Source organism: Meleagris gallopavo, chromosome 2 (genome assembly GCF_905368555.1).
Source record: "Meleagris gallopavo chromosome 2, MGAL_WU_HG_1.1, whole genome shotgun sequence".
Taxonomy (NCBI): domain Eukaryota; kingdom Metazoa; phylum Chordata; class Aves; order Galliformes; family Phasianidae; genus Meleagris; species Meleagris gallopavo.
This window is the reverse complement of record NC_139405.1, coordinates 84,214,842-84,231,694: the sequence shown is the minus strand read 5'-3', so window position 1 is coordinate 84,231,694 and position 16,853 is coordinate 84,214,842. Positions and strand designations below refer to the sequence as shown.

Here is a 16,853-nt window from a genome sequence, read left to right as displayed (position 1 = left end):
AACAAAGCTGGTGAGGGGTCTGGAACACAGGCCATGTGAGGAGAGGCTGAAGGAGCTGGGAATGTTCAGCCTGGAGAAGAGGAGGCTCAGGGGAGACCTCATTGCAATCTACAACTTCCTGGAGGGAGGAGGTAGTGAGCTGGGGTCGGCCTCTTCTCTCGTGTCATTAGTGATAGGACCAGAGGGAATGGTTTCAAGCTACGGCAGGGGAGATTCAAGCTGGACATTAGGAAGTATTACTTTTCAGAAAGGGTGGTCAGGCACTAGAATTGACTGCCCAGGGAGGTGGTGGAGTCGCAGACTCTGGGGGTGTTCCAGGAAAGACTGGATGTTGTGTTGAGGGACATGGTTTAGTGGGAGCTATTGGTAATAGGTGAACAGTTGGACTGGATGATCTTTTAGGTCTTTTCCAACCTTGGTAATTCTATGATTCTAACTAATTAATATTTTATTTGGAAAACACTTTTATTTTGTTTAATAATGAGATATTGCATGATCAGAAATATAATTCTGCTAGTTCTAATCAATTATCTCTCCAACAGCATTTGCTTGTAATATTTCCACAGTAGATACTAAATATCATAAATGAAAACTGAAAATAGACAATTTCTCCCTGAATAATACCTTGATTTGTTAAAGCTATTATTATAAGTAATATATATATATATATATATAATGATGTAATAAATAAGTGACCTAAGTTTCCATTTTCTTATGTAAAACGATTGATGTTTGTTATTTGCTCAGCATAAATTTGTGTATGAAATGTTGTGATGTGTACTACAGATTTCTCTTATAATCAGAAATGGCATCTCTTCAGTTCTGCTATTCTTTTGGAAAAATAATTTAATAAAAAAGTCATTTGCTACAAACATTTTAAGGAATTAAATCTGACAACAGCTTTCAAAGTCAGCATTTTGCAGTAAAAGTAGGAGAGGAATCAATGACAAAATACATCTGATTGCAAACTGCTGGCATGATTATGAGAATATAGTGAAAATAAACTGTGGCTAGTTCTGGATCAAGAAGAGTGTCATTTGAGGATCAATGTCTTAAATAATATTAACTGATCTAGTACTATGCGATACATGGACTCATGAGGACAGGAAGCTTTGAGGACAGATGAAATGGCATCATGGTCCACATGGAGGCATGGACAAGAGGTGATGAACCAGCCAGGAAGTAGCACCTACCCTTGGGCATCAGATGAGGGTCAGAGGAGGTAGATGCACTGTGAAACTATGAACCGTCAATATCCCAGATCTACCAGTAACATCCATTCCAAATCCATGGGCAATTTGATGGTATTCCCAACATAGTTCTTTTGAAAGCATTTTAATCTACAAAATAATCTGATCACATCAGAGAAATCTGTATTGTTGATTTCATCACAAGAGGCCTTCATAAACATATAGAATAATGGAAGACTTAGGAACTCTAACAAGCAATCAGTTAAATGCTTAAATTTTGAAGTCTTGGAAAATCTAAAGAATAAATGTCTCAAGGATAAAGATTAAACTGTCTCTATAAGTGTACAAAATTATCTTTTTCTGTAACTTTGAAAAGTTCACAGATATCTCTGAGAAGCCTGCAATTATTTTATCAACAGCTGCTGAGTTTCATCTGCTTTGTGGCATAAGAAAACAATGCAGTATATTTATATAAACAAAATCTAATGTACTCTGGAATATGATAGGAGGAAAAAATTAACCGCAGAAGCATGCATGTATTGGTATTACTCAAAACTAAGCCAAGTATTACTCTAACACTTTATAAATACGCACCTTTTCTTTCAGTTCAAATTTACAGGAATTCCTTATTTTCAGTGGAATGCAAATTATAATTTATGTAAAGAGCGTTGTGATTCTGTGTATGTGAAAAATCACTTTCAGTGATATTTGTACAAATTGAAAATCAACAGGCTTTTTATTACTTTTTTTTTTTTTTTAAAGAAGAATGTTTGGAAAGCAATACTTGGCATTTTCAAATAAAAGATATCTCCTTAATTTTATACAATAATGCAGGCCATGCAACAGTGATGGAACAAAGAAAGGGACAGACCCACATCACAAATTTCAAATGAAAATCACATTTATATTACCGCTCCATACCTGTATAAATTTCTGTAAAACCAGACAAAAAGAAAAGTTGAATGTATTATTTAGGTGCATTTTTTCATGTTAAAATATGTAACTACTATACAGTGAAGATAAATCTATATGTATATTTGTGCAATTCAGATTTCATTATAAAGATTATGCTTCACTCTTTCTGAAATAATGAAAAGAAAAATGCTACTAAGGAAAACAGTAGCAGTAGGTCCTAATAAATTATATGCAGTTCTTCTGTTGCTGTTTTCTTCTTCTATCTTTCTTTAATATATCAGAGCTCAACAGAAATTACTAATGTATGTGGACATACAGAAATGTGTACAGAAAGCTAGTATAAAACTCATTTTTTTCCCCATGGCCTTGAATCTGTGGATATTATTTTTGCCTGTACTGATTCTCACCTTTAGTTCAGGCAGACAGATCTTTCTGTGTTTTAAGATCCTGTTTTCATTTGCTTAAAATTTACCAGATTGGCCAGATATTATTTACAACATATACTAAGATTATTGTTTTCTTACTCTGATTTGCATGTTGGCAGATATCTCCACAAGCAGACCTGCCATGTAGAAAAATAATGCCAACAAAAGAAAGAAAAAAAAAAAGAAAAACAAAACAAAACTTGATGATCAACTTTTTCTGATAGAGAGAAATACCCTCATTATTTGCAGGGCTGCCAGGGAAAAGGTGATCATATTTTAAACCTTTGAAAAACTATGATTTGCACATACTTTTGGGGAAGTAAGGGAAAGATGCATAGAGATTTTCATTTGCAGTGAATATACTTTGTATCATCTACATAACATAAATCTTCTCCCTGTCACCAAGGTACTTGTACAACAGTCTCACAGCATAACTAATGAGATTCAAACCCCTGAGCTGCTGTAGATGACTGGATTTAGAGAGGCAGTATTCCCAAAGTACTCGTGGCTGTAAAAGCTTAGAAAATATTTCTTGTGGATCAAGGTGCATCCCAAGGTACAAAGTGAAAGCGGAGCTGAAATTACAGCACATACCTCACTGAATTTTTATGGACAGATTTATCATCTAGGGTTTTTAGAGATGATTTTGGGTTTTTGGTACTGCACCAGCAGCTCATAGGTCTCCTACAGGTCTTGTCACATCTGCCAGTGCTTTGCGGGTGCCTAACATACCCTAGACTGTCTAAATGATACTTCAGTTGGTTAGGTTAAAAGTCTGCTCACTGACTTGCTTAGTTTTGGAGACAGAAACACCTGAATTTAGCCATCCAGACATCAATTTTTAGAAACAAGAGCAAGCTTGATAGAAATAACAGAAAAATTTTCAAAGAAGTTCCGCAGATATTTCATATGGAAGCCAACAGCAATTCCAAGTCAACCTTTTTCATTATTGCTTAGGGGCAATACTGATTTCCTAGACCATATACCATAAGCATGGATACACTGTTTCTGTATCTACAAAAACCTCCTAGGTGACGCAAAGCATCCTTCATAGCTCTCTGCACTCATTTTACCTTTTCCCTAAATGAAATTTTATTTGGCTACTCAGCATCAAGAGAGTAGCAAAAACAGATATAAACTGATGTTGAACAGGAGATATACTTCTGTGGTCTAACACATATATACACCACCAGGAGCCACAAGTCTGCCTTTTTACGTGAGTCTTGGCACAGCAAAGACTGAGATTTGGACTGTGAGTGCTGAAAAAGTAATTGCTCTATTATATCTACTTTAGTCCTTTGCCTTCATGAGCACTTACATTTCTTACTTATTATCTGTTTTGTAATTAGCTGTTCCCATAATAGAGTGTCCTGTGCTGAAAACTCCATTATTAGTCTTGCTTTTCAACAGAGTTAAGCATTTTATTTTTTCTGCTGAGTTGCCTTTCTCACTAGTTTACTTTCTTCTGCAACATGTTTAATGGCTAATTACCATTTTTGCTTTAATCTTAATTGCAACACATTTGGAGACATGTGTCATTAAGACTGCAACAAATAAGTACACATTTCCTCAGAACTGAATTTCAATTTTCCTCCTCAATTACATATATTTGATTTAAAAGGTCATACCTATTAGTAGCATTTAGACCAAACAAATACAGTGCATTTTTAAATGAGTCATGCAATCATTTGGATCAGAGGATAATTTTCTTTTCTCTCATTATTAAAAGCATGTTAATAAAGAGCTTCTTTGTTTGTTTTTAAGGAAAATTAAAAGGAAATATTCACATCTATTACCGAAGAGCTATCACATATCAAATATACAATCTCAACCCAGAAGGGGCATTTTTTTCTTCCTTGCTAAGATTTTCTTGCAAATAGCAGTAGACAGGATTAGTAAATGGGTAACAGAAACGATGGTAAAGTAGTGAAAGTGTAGAAAATGAAAGAAATTTGCAATTTTGACATGTGACTGTAAGATCTGTTCTTAGCTTTCAATCCTGAGTAAAAATAAAGCAGCCTCATAGAACAGGTCCATGTCTCTCCTATACTGAGTACTCCACATCTCAATGCAGTACTCCAGGTAAGGTCTCACCAGTGCAGAGTAGAGGGGCAGGATCACCTCTCGTGACCTGCTGACCACCCTTCCTTTGATGCAGTCCACAATACAGTTGGCTTTCTGGGCTATGAAAGCACACTGGCTCATGTCCGGCTTGCCATCTACCAGTACTCCCTAATCCTTTTTAGCAGGGCTGTGCTCAATAAATCTGTGGACCTAGTTGTTCAAAGGATGTTTGAATACACTGCAAGGCTCCTATAGAACAAGAAAAACAGCCAGGGCACCAGTACATCTAAATATGGAAGAAACAGCTAATGACTGGTGTGAAGCACCTAGAAGTACCTGAAAAGTAAATATGTAATACTAGATCAGTTCACCAATGTAAGAATGAGACATCTACTACTTCACTGGTCTGATCCATCAAAAAGCAGGGAGCAAAACACTGTTTAGCAGCAGAGCATTTAAAAGTCGCTTCTACTTGGATATCTAAGAACCCCCTTTCCTTCATACAGCTAAGTAAGACTCAGCTAAAATCTGTAAACTAATGTGCCCTTCAGGCTTTAAGATACTTGAAGACTTCAAACTCACAAAAGCAAATAAAACTGCGGGAATCCAAAAAGATGGTTCTGATTTTGCTGGCACAGATGGAAGACATAATGAATATGTTTCATCCTTGTAACAAAATAAATAGCTTAAGACAAGAAAGGTACTTTGCTAAATGATAATGGAGACCAGCAAGGGACCATAAGATATGGGTAGCTTCGAGGCTTAGAAAAAAAATTAACTTCCTAGCATAAAAGAATTAAGAGTCTTTCTCTTTTTCATGGAAAAAGAAGGAGCTAGTTGATTTCATAATAAAATTATCAACTTGTGCTTCACACTATTTTGTATAAAATAATTTCAAGTCCCTATTTAACATGCCTCTATATATAGATATATATATGTATTTTACATACAGATAAAGCATAGCACTGAGTGCTACGTAATTTCCTAATGGCACTATTCTTGAATTGTGTGTAAATTTTTAATGTAACAGGACAGTATTTCCATTCAGATACATTGGAACTTTTATTCTACCTTCCATGAAACTGTTAGTACCCCTAAACAAGCTATAGCCTCACAATATGTTTATCACACACTGTCTTCTGCAGCACTTAATATCAATTCCACAATAACTGTGATTCCATTAAAGAAATGCTACAATTGTAGAATCAATATCATAATAGAAAAGTTATTATAACTCCTCTTTGGCTAGGATTCTATAATGGAATCAAGCTCATAAGAGGACTGAGAGGCCTTTTTAACACAATGATTACTGGGAAAGACTATCACTGAGAATTTATTGGCCAAAAGTGTAACTAAATATAGCTCTAAGCTGTCTGTCTCTATTGCTAACGTTACGTTCTTTGACTTGTCCTCTACTCAGATCAAGTTCATCTTTCTTCCTGATCCCAGTTCCAATAATAGAGAAAGCTACAGAAAACCAGCTGATCCCATTCCTTTGTTTCTGAACAGCTAAACTTCAGAATATCCTTTGAAAAAGTGTCCCATGTAGATGACTATAAGTGTTGTATCTCAGATATGATATAAAATAGGTGGGAGAGGGAACATTTCCAAAATAGGAAAAGAACACCGTATAACAGTAGAAGTGGCTGGGTGGTAAATAGCCCTCCAGTGTTTAAGTGTGAAGTATAATAGAAATTTGTACCATATAAAGTCAGTGAAAGAAACAAAGAACTGGACTTAAAAAAAATTGCAGTATCATACTGAGATAATTAGAACATACTGCAAGCACACACAGTATTTGTGGCAGAGATAGCAGAAACATATAAAAGATACTTTTTTTTTTTTGTCTGTTCATAGATACAACACATGCACAAGGAGCCTCAGTAACTACTGCGGTTTTTATGTGGACTGACATAAAAGTCTCTTCATTGATAAAATAATCCGCTGTAGATTGTTTCTTCTTTTTATCAAATGTACAGCTTTCTTGACAGCAAAGTCAAAAGCATTATGATATAAAATTATATAGATTTCAAAAGACATTATTTCATACTTTATCAGTACAGAAGGTAAATCTCTATATCTTTAGAAAATAGAAATTCAATTTCTTCCTCCACAGGACAAGAAATTTAGCTGAAACAGGCTGACAAGACTTCAAATACCTTATTTAGTAATTAGAACATTATTAGGAAATGACAACCATGTTATGTTTTGTTGTATCTGAAATTCTTAAATGCTTCTTAAGTTTTCTTTTGAGCTGTGCATAGATTGACTGCTAGTACTCTCAGGCAATGTTCAGTAGAACATTTGGAAAAAATGAAAGGTAGCAATCTCAGTGATAATAATTCCAATGAAATATCTGAACATATAGAAAGACCACTGATCTGCACTAGCTGTAGGGAAGTCCTCTATCTGGTGAAACTTAAGGAGATGAGTGTATTTGTTTTGTCACTGTTAGAGTTACAGCAACCATGGCAGAAGAAATACTTCTCCACTACTGACTTTACATGAAAATCAGGTTTTCCAAAACAGTTTGTGCCCACAGGAAAACATCACGTACACATCTGGCTTGTAGAGTTAATTTACACAGCCATGTGTAGGCCATCAGACACTTGAAGGAAAATCCAGATATGTACTACTGCTCAAGTATTACTGTGTTTAAAAAACTTAGACTCTTCCAGTATTCTAGAAAAACCAGTGGATGAGCTAAAATTTTGTCAAAGTAGAACTACCCATGCTTTATAAAAGCACACAAGAAAAATGCAAGAAAAGAAATTAGACAATAAAATTATGATTTTTTTTTTGTTAAATTATCATAGTCACTTGGGATGAATGTAAGATTTATCAGAATATAAAAGCATATATTCAAGGTATCAAGAAGTTGGTGAAACAAAAAAAAATGAGAAGCAGCTGAGCTTGCCCTCCAAAGAATGCGAAATGAAAAGAAAGAAGAGGGAAAGAAGGAGAGGAAACTATCTGTTTTAAGCCTTCTTGTCACAATAAACAAATTAGATTTTCCTCACTAACCAAGGAAATAGTCAATCAGTCAATATGCAAACCAATATCTGTAACCTAAATCCATTTCTAGGTTAATCTAAAAGTCTACCTTCTCTATGAGTGCACCTGAATGTCCAAATCATGCTCTGAATTCCTTAATTCTGTGTTCTACATATTGGAGGGCTGGTCTACACGTTCTGTATTGGTTTATGGTTGTTTTTTTTTGGTTGTTTTTTTTTTTTTTTTTTCCTGTAGCGATGCACACCCTGTAGATCAGATTGTGTGACCAAAGAATCAAACAATTACAACATATTAGGGATATACAACTGCATTTTTTTTTTTTCCAAGAAATGGTGGCATTCATAACATTGCATGTATACTTCTCACTAAGCAAGAACTTCTATGAAAATATTCAAAACTAAAACAGGTATTTCTATATTGCTTTTATGATGTCTATACTTACTCAGTGAAATAATTCTGTAATCTGTAATAAAGTTCACACAAAGCTACTTGTTAAAATAACCAGAGTATTTCCACACAACTTGAAAATATAGTTTAACTTCCCATTATTTATCTTGGGCTTCCTGTGAATCTGTTGAAGACCATGCTTACATCCATCTAATACTAAATAAACAGATGGTAAGAGACTGAGGTAGTGTGCTCATATTAACCTTGCTTTTTACTTTTATTTATACCGTCATGAACCTCGGTAGTGTCAGTTTAAGAATTTGATTTGAAGCAATGCCAAGTTAGCCTATAAAGAACTTAGATGTCTCAAAAATCCTTTATTTAAACAAGAATCCTTAGAACAAGATTTTAAGCATTCTGTACCAAGAGCTTTATGATTTCAAAGGATCTCAGTTACCATTTATGAATCTTTCCAGAGGAATTTAACCTTACCACTGAGAGCAATAGAAATTGCTAGCTTCTTAAAGGATGACTATAGAAATGCTGACTTTCTGAAATTTTAATAATTTATTTAAATATCTAAATGAGAACTAAAGTCTCCTGAAAATCTGGCTGCTTGTGAAACAACTACTTTGAAGACCAATATTTGTAACCATGTGCTGGAAATGGTTTCACTTCTTTCTGTGCAGAGGAAACTGTGCTACTCATTCACTTGTTATCTTACTAGACTTTAGTCAGCAGAACATAAATTAAAACCAATAAAAATGACAAACTAGATTTTGACCATTAACTAAAATAATAAGAACATTAGAGCTCCTTTTTTTCCCTCATGAATGATGAGTTCAATGCAACCATCTTCCCCAAAGGGGAAAAACCCTGCTGTCTCAACATACAAAGAAAATTGTCTTTTAATGATTATTCTGGAATCCTAAGTATGTATCACTGTATTGAACGGCAGGAGGAAAAATGTGTTTATATTTAGTTTATAAATCAACAAGCATCTTTAATGAAATTATCACTTAAACTAGATTTGCGCAAAAACACTGCACAATTTGTTATCTCAAATTTTAGTACCAAATGTTTAAAATTAACCCCTCAACATTTCACTGATAAGGATCACAATAAAACTTACATTTTAAATGTATTTGCCTTAAAAGCATCAGCATAAATAACCACACATGATTTATGGATTCCAAGATAAGTATAAATTGTTTTCTGGGAATGGAAACATAGTTTAGAAAATGCCACTAATCAAATTAGAGTGAACAATGTTTAGAACAATACTGTTATGGCTGGTCATTGAGCATATGCCTCTCATTTTGTAATCTTCTTTTGTTAGCAAACTGATTTTATACTATTCATTTTGATTAATAAATAAACAGTTCAAGTAGATATATAAATAAAGTTTTCTTGGTATTACTCGCAGCCTAGAGCGCAACTGACTGGTCACTTTAAGAGTCTTGCTTGAGAAATTGAAAGACTAATAATGCTGTAGGAAGAGTGAAATGAGTTTAGACAATTGACAGAAATGCTTTCTGTAGTTAATTATGTTTGCTTTCCCTTCTCCCTTGGTGTTCATTACCTTTAAATGGAGCCATACATTGGCAGAAGTAATTACCCGGTTGGTCAATGCAGGTGGCTCCATTCTTACAGGGAAACGAAGCACACTCATCTATATCTGTTTCACATCTTGCACCTTTGAAAAAACAAAATCCATGAATGTTTAGTAAGACAATCAGGTTCTAATTTATAAGGCATTTGCACCACAATAATTTCAAGCAACTTTTGAGAAGAAGCTGATATAAATCAGGCAAACAAAGATCTTTCAATACAAATTTCAGCATCCATTTAATTCTTATTGCCATAAATATGTAAGAACTTATTTCTGAGTTGCTAAGTGGTAAGAAATCTTCCTGGAATGCAGACTAAATTATCTAGCAAAGCTAAGAACTTGGAGAAAGAAGATCTGCCTGCTGTAAGTGAAGATTGGGTTCAAGATGATCTAAAGAACATAGAGGGGCCATGGGATCTAATAAATCTACCCATGGGTTCTGAGGGAACTGGCAGATGAAGTTGCCAAGCCACGATCCATTATATTTGAAAGGTCATTGCAGTCTGAAGTTCCCACTGTTTGGAAAAGGAGAAACAATACCAATTTTTGAGTAAAGAAAAAAAGACGTGATCATGGAACAGATCCTACAGAAGGCCCTACTAAGCCACATGGAAAAGAGAGATGAGGTGATGGGTGGTAACCAACAAGGCTTCACCAAGAGCAGGTCATGCCCAACAAATTTGGTGGCCTTTTTTGATGGAGTTGAAGCATCAGTAAATAAAGGAAAATCAACTGACATCATCTACCTGGACTTGTGCAAAGCATTTGACACTGCCCCACATGATATTCTGGTCAACAATTGGAGAAAAATGGATTTGATGGATGGACAGACGATGCACTGGATAAAGAATTGGCTGGATGGTTGCACTCGGAGAATTTTGGCCAATGGCTCAATGTCCAAGTGAAGACTGGTGATGAGCGGCATTCTTCAAGGATCGGTACTGGGATCAATGTTCTTTAACATCTGTGCAGGCAACATGGACAGTGGGATTGAGTGCATCCTCATCAAGTTTGCAGATGACCAAGCTGAGTGGTGCAATTGACACAATAGAGGGAAGGATGCCATCCCAAGGGACCCAAAAAAACTTGAGAGGAGGGCTCAAGCAAACCTCATGAAGTTCAACAAGGCCAAGTGCAAGCTCCTACACCAACCCAAGCACAAATACATATGGGGCAGAAAATGGCTTGAGGGCAGCCCTGAGGAGGATGTCTTGTGAGTGTCAGTTGATGAAAGATCCAAGTGAACCAGCAATGTGTGCTTACAGCTCAGAAGGGCAACTGTATCCTGGGCTGCACCAACAGAAGTGTGCCAACAGATCAAGGGAGGCAATTCTGCCCCTCTACTCTCCTTTTGTGAGATCCCACCTGGAGTACTGCAGCCAGTTCAGTGGCACCCAACACAAGAAGGAAATGGAGCTGTTGGAGTGGGACCAGAGAAGTGTCAGAAATATCATCAGAGAGCTGGAGCAACTCCCCCTACAAGAACAGACTGAAACACCTTGGGCTCTTCAGCCTAGAGAATAGAAAGCTCTGGGGGGGCCTTATAATAGCCTTCCAGAACCTGAAGGGGGGCCTACAAGAAAGCTGGGGAGGAATTTTTTTTAAAGGCATGTAGTGACAGGACAAGGGGAAATGGTTTTAAACTGAAAGAGGGTAGATTTAGACTAGATATTAGGAAGAAATTCCTTACTGCGAGAGTGGTAAGACACTGGAACAGGTTGCCCAGAGAGGTTGTGATGCCCTCTCCCTGGAAACATTCAAGGCTGGATGAGGCTTTGACCAACATGCTGTAGTGGGAGGTGTCCTTGCTTATAGCAGGGGGGATTGATGATTGCTTGATGATCTCAAAGTCCCTTACAACTCAAACATTATATGATTCAATATGACTGTAACTGCGCAGTTTTGTTTACAGATGGAATCAAGTGTTCCAGTTTGCTAGGATGGAAATGAAATATTAGATCAGGGCAGATAAGGAGAAATGAGATGGAAACAAAAGTAAATTAGTAAATGATATCTTATAATGCATGCTTTGTAGAATATTTCTTCAAAGAAAACATGGCTTATTACTAACAGGACTCACCAGTAAAGCCAGATAGACAGATACATTCATAGCCACCAATATGGTCTGCACACGTTGCATTATGAAGACATGGAGAAGAGCGACATTCGTTTATATTTGTTTCACAAGTTGTACCTATAAATACAGTCAGTCAAATGGAGGTTACAGTATAGCACATATTTGTGTACCTACATTTTAACAGAATATAACTCATTAAAATACAACTTATAAATTATTATTAATTCAGTACAGAAGTATAGAAAACAAATTACATTAGATTAAGTATAACAGACTGCATTGCAATGACATGAGAGGAAGTCTTCCATATGTAAGTACAGCAGATGCACTTATACAAAATGAAAAAAGAAATCTGACAAAGAGAAGAACACTATTTACTCTAGTCTCGACTGTAGCTAACACAACCATATAGCTTCTCAGAGTATAGAAATATTAGCGACAGTCTTTGTAAGTGGACTGTTCTGACGTTTATAATCATTTGAAGAACAAGTGAAAAATAACAGCAAATTACAAGGTTTGGTAGGTTTGAAAATTTTTTATTAAAAAAAAATCAGGCTTTAGTTATTTTGAACATCACTAATAGTACAGATATAGTAGATTATCATGTGACATTTGAACTGCATAGTACTTTATTTCAGTGATTAAAAATCTGTGATTTTTTTTTTAATGAAGCACTAGAAAGAAAATGGATGCACTTTAAATTCCTAATCTGAGCTCAAAGTAAGGATTAACTGCATATAGCACTGCATTCATGTTATCAGAGTTGATTACATTTCTCATATGAATTGTACCATTATGCCAAGAACAGAACAATTTTTTTTTTTTTTTTGGTCTGATTCTATTTAATAACCTGTCAGCAGTTTAAAAAGCTTACAGAAAACAGCATGGACTTTTTGTAAAATTTCACTCCACCTGATTTTCATCAGCATGGGAACCAGCCAGCAGAAAACACCCATTTTCATACAATCATAAGAAGAAAGTAGACAACTTTAGTTAAGATGTACTCACACTGAATTTACTCGCTTGGAATTTCAGATGACACTATATGTATATAGGTAAACCATTTGACATGCTAAAAAATTCTGTGTAAAACTCAAGTAGATTTGTGAAGTTATATTTCTGTGTCTTTTTAATACCTTGAAATCCATCCTCACAGATGCAACTGAAGCCGTTCAGATGATCAATGCAAGTGGCTCCACTGTGACAAGGGTCACTAAGACACTCATCCACCTCAATCTCACAGTTATTACCTGGAAACAAGTGAAGGAATCACTTCGTTCAGAACGTGCCACTCATGAGCTACTGGTTGCAATATGAACAACAATGAAGTAGCTGAGGCAATCTTTTATCAATTATCCAAAAAGTACCCTCAACAAATTTATTTATTGATTTAAGGCAAAGGTGAAGTGTATATTTAATATGCTATGCTCAAAGACAATTATAGATGTACTCAAATATTTGCATCTTGTTGTATTTTGAAGGAAATACAGTTTTGAAACATCATGAAAGTATGGTTTGTTAAACTAAATATCACCATGGGAAATATTGGGAAGTGTCTCTATTACAGCCAAAGACTTTCATTAACTTTTGTTTAAATTAATATTCAAAAAAAGTAGATACTTCTATGAATTTTTAAATATGTAGGGGAAAAGCTTACAGATGATGATTTGTTGTTTAGAACTGATAAACCTAATATTGTCTCTGGCTTGCAAGGTAGAAAAAGCTCAGAAAGTATTTATTTGCATTTTGCATATGACATCCAAATGGATAATAATAGCTAAAATGTTCATTATTATTTCTGAGGTGTTTTGAATACTTTGGACATAGATTTTTCTTAAAATAGTAATCTAATATTATGTAGATGTGAGTATAAGACTCCAAACAAATGTTTCAACAAAATAAAACCTCATCAAGAATAAGTAACATCAAACAATTTTATGTTTTGATAATAACAATAAACAAACCACAGCTGTAAGATTTCATTATGCTATAGACACTAATACTGCTGTTATTAAATTACAGGTTGTTTAATCTAAATGGATGCCTACATTAGGATGCAGAGCAAAAATTTGAGAGGCAAGGTAGTCATAAACAAACCTCTGAGATCTGAATCCCTCTCTCTTCCTGCATCCTCCTTGACTATAGAAACTAGAGTCGGACTTGTTTTGATTTACAAGCCAAATCAAAGTCTGGGCTCTTAGATAGGATAGATCTAGACCGCAGAGTTGACCTGCTACCCAGCAAACCCCAAGTGCACTCAACTATATTATCAACCAAGCCATCAAAATGATCAGAGTCTTTATCTAGGAAAGTGCTGTTTATTGTTTTGGTTGACACTCCAATCTTGATTTATGATGACAGCACAATGACATCTCAAAGTAATTTTAATCTAATCATACACAGTCCTAATGACAATGGCCTGTAGGATAGATTTCAGCATGAGTAGTTAAGCCTGTCTAGGAACTTGAGGGTATCGTTGGCAGTTCAAGTCCTTGTTACTGCAGCTTTACTGCCACAGGAAGTAAAAGCAGATAAATTAAGGCCAAATTCCATATGGCTACAGGAGCTACAATCACATCTGTGTGAGACAGACATCGTTAAAAATAGTATAAAATAAGAATTGCTAAAGTCCCTTGTAGTCAGTTATTTTACAACTGAATACTCATATGCTGGAAAATGGAAACTGCTTCTACCTGAATCATAAACACCATTAAATTGTACCTATCATGATTTTCTGTGCTTTTAGGATTGACTTAATTAGATGTTACATAATTTTCTATTGAACCTACCTATAAAACCAGGTGCACAGAAACAAACATAGCCGTCAGACATGTCTTTGCAGATACTGGAGGCCCCACACGGTTGCGAGAGGCAAGCAGCAACATCTACTTCACAAAACTGACCAGTAAAACCTGATGAAAAATAGAGAAATTGAAGAAATATGTATTTTGTTATGACAATTACTCTGAGAAAACAAGTGAGACATCAGTTCTGCTAAGTACCTTTAAATTCTTACTTAGAAAAAAGTAAAATATTCCAGTTACTTTGAAAACTTGTTTCATATACAAATACCTTTAAATGAAACAAAAGAACCGTAGGATGAAAAGATACTTGAAACAAGAGAATTTTATAAAAAATATATATATTTATAAATAATAATAATAAACAACAAATATAATATCATTATTTTATATTATCATTAATTTATATTATAATATATTAATAATAATAATAAATCTAATTATGTGAAACACTGAGCACCCTTGTTTCTCATTGAGGGTCACATATGCACAATTTATAAATATTCAAAGATAAAACATGAATCTAAATTTTACACTCAAGATACTGGCACACTAACAGTGGCATCGATTTCTGTAACCAACTTGCAGGAAGAAAATCATGTGGTTCACAGATAACACCATCTTTACTTTAGAACACAATAGTTGCAAGTTAATATTGTTTAAATGAAAAATATTTTCAAATTTACTAAATAATTTTGAATTAATTGATATTAGGCAATAAATAAAATGAAGTACTATGTGTGGAGATAGGATCCAAGTGATGAATTCAAATGCCACGTTTCAAATATCAGATACTTTTGTTGTAACAAATGTTAAGAAAAATCTGCGAAAGTAAAAGAAGTGTAACGTTCTCTGCCTGCTTACTAATAGTGCACTGGAACAGTTTCTAAAGACTTTCACATTCTTGCAAAAGTAATATTTCAGTTAAGATCAAAGAAGTCTGGACCTATTTATTATAATGTAACAATTACAGCATGAAAAGCCACTGAAGACTTAAACCAAAAATTTGGTTCAGTGAGGTAAGTGTCAATTTCAATGTTTTACAAGCTTGAATACTAAATCTGACTAAAGACTTGAACTTCACATTTCATTTTCAAAAAGATTTATGATTGAATGCCTTGCTTCAGTAGCGCAGATATTGCCAGAAAAGTCTAGTGTGCCAGCAAGTTGCTCAGTATCTGACCTTGAGTTCCTTAACATTCTGTACATCAATGAGAAACAGAGAAAACTTTTGGTCAAAGACAAAAAAATAAAATTTGTATTCCTATCGTGTACAGCAATAGTTCTAAAATCTGAAAAGAAGCCTAATAAATTAAATTTTAATAAGTTCAGATGCTGCATAGTAGACCACGACAAAAATGAAGAAGTTCAGACCTGCTTAAGCCTAGTTTAGCATAGTCTTCAAATCAAAGGAAATGTAAACCATGTCCTTAGGGCACTACTGAAGAGCTCCTGATCTGGAAATGTTTTTAGTTTTGAACAGCTGGTTAGATGAGGTAAGACAGCAACTTCTGACCATCAGAGTAAATTGCTGAAACATACTGAGCTGTAGAAATCCTGGCTTGTAAAACAAGCCTTTGAGGCATGAATACAAGACAATGCATATTAAAACTGCCCTGCACATGCAGTCACTTTGGTTTTTAAATCAGTAGATGCAGAAAGGTGTCTTCAAGCTATGTTTCTACTCCATCCAAAACACCAGCTGTGCAATGTTCTCATACAGCTGAAATCTTCCTCCCTGTTGATTGTTATTAAAAATTTAAGCATGTATCTCACTTTTGCCTTTGAAAATAGATGTTAACATCTGCTTATTGAAGTACTACATATAGCATAAAAATTAAGATAAAGAAGTAAAATCAAAACATTTCTCAATAATGATAACTGCTATGGAGAGACATACGTATAACTGTTGTACGTGATTAAATGAGGTCATCAAAAAGGAGACACCATGCAGAAAAGCCAATGTTTTTACTTCAGAAACTAAAAATAAATAAGAATAATTGTAAAGATTTGAAAGAAGAACCATGACTATGTATGCTTTTATTTCTCTGTTTTCAATCTACTGGTAGCATTGCAGCATTGAGAAAGATATCTGAAGTCACTGTTCAGAGGTAAAAAAAAAAAAAAAAAAAAAAAAAAGTGGTTTTAGGGACAAATTTTAATATTCAAAATCTATTTTTGCATAAAGTATCTCAGCAAACAAGTTAAGAAGCAGTACTTAAGAATATATTATTTCCCATCAAAATAAGTGTCTATTTCTTTCCCACAGAGTCTAAAATGATATTTCATTAATTTAGACAGTGGAAATGTGATAATCAAGTATTCAAAATCATTCTTTCAGATATGCTGCATTTACATTCTCAAGAC

The 16,853-nt window shown here is 34.7% G+C and overlaps 1 protein-coding gene across 1 annotated transcript in view; it reads right to left on the bottom strand.

Moving 5' to 3' along the window:
* The window catches only part of EYS (EGF-like photoreceptor maintenance factor), a 765,389-nt gene that overhangs the window by 519,401 nt on the left and 229,135 nt on the right, over positions 1-16,853 (bottom strand). Inside the window, exons 15-18 of the mRNA XM_085217834.1 lie at positions 14,475-14,597; positions 12,822-12,935; positions 11,689-11,802; positions 9,579-9,692 (exon numbers count right to left, since the gene is read on the bottom strand). Of these exons, the coding sequence (XP_085073960.1) occupies positions 9,579-9,692; positions 11,689-11,802; positions 12,822-12,935; positions 14,475-14,597 (465 nt within the window). The remainder of the gene's footprint in view (positions 1-9,578; positions 9,693-11,688; positions 11,803-12,821; positions 12,936-14,474; positions 14,598-16,853) is intronic.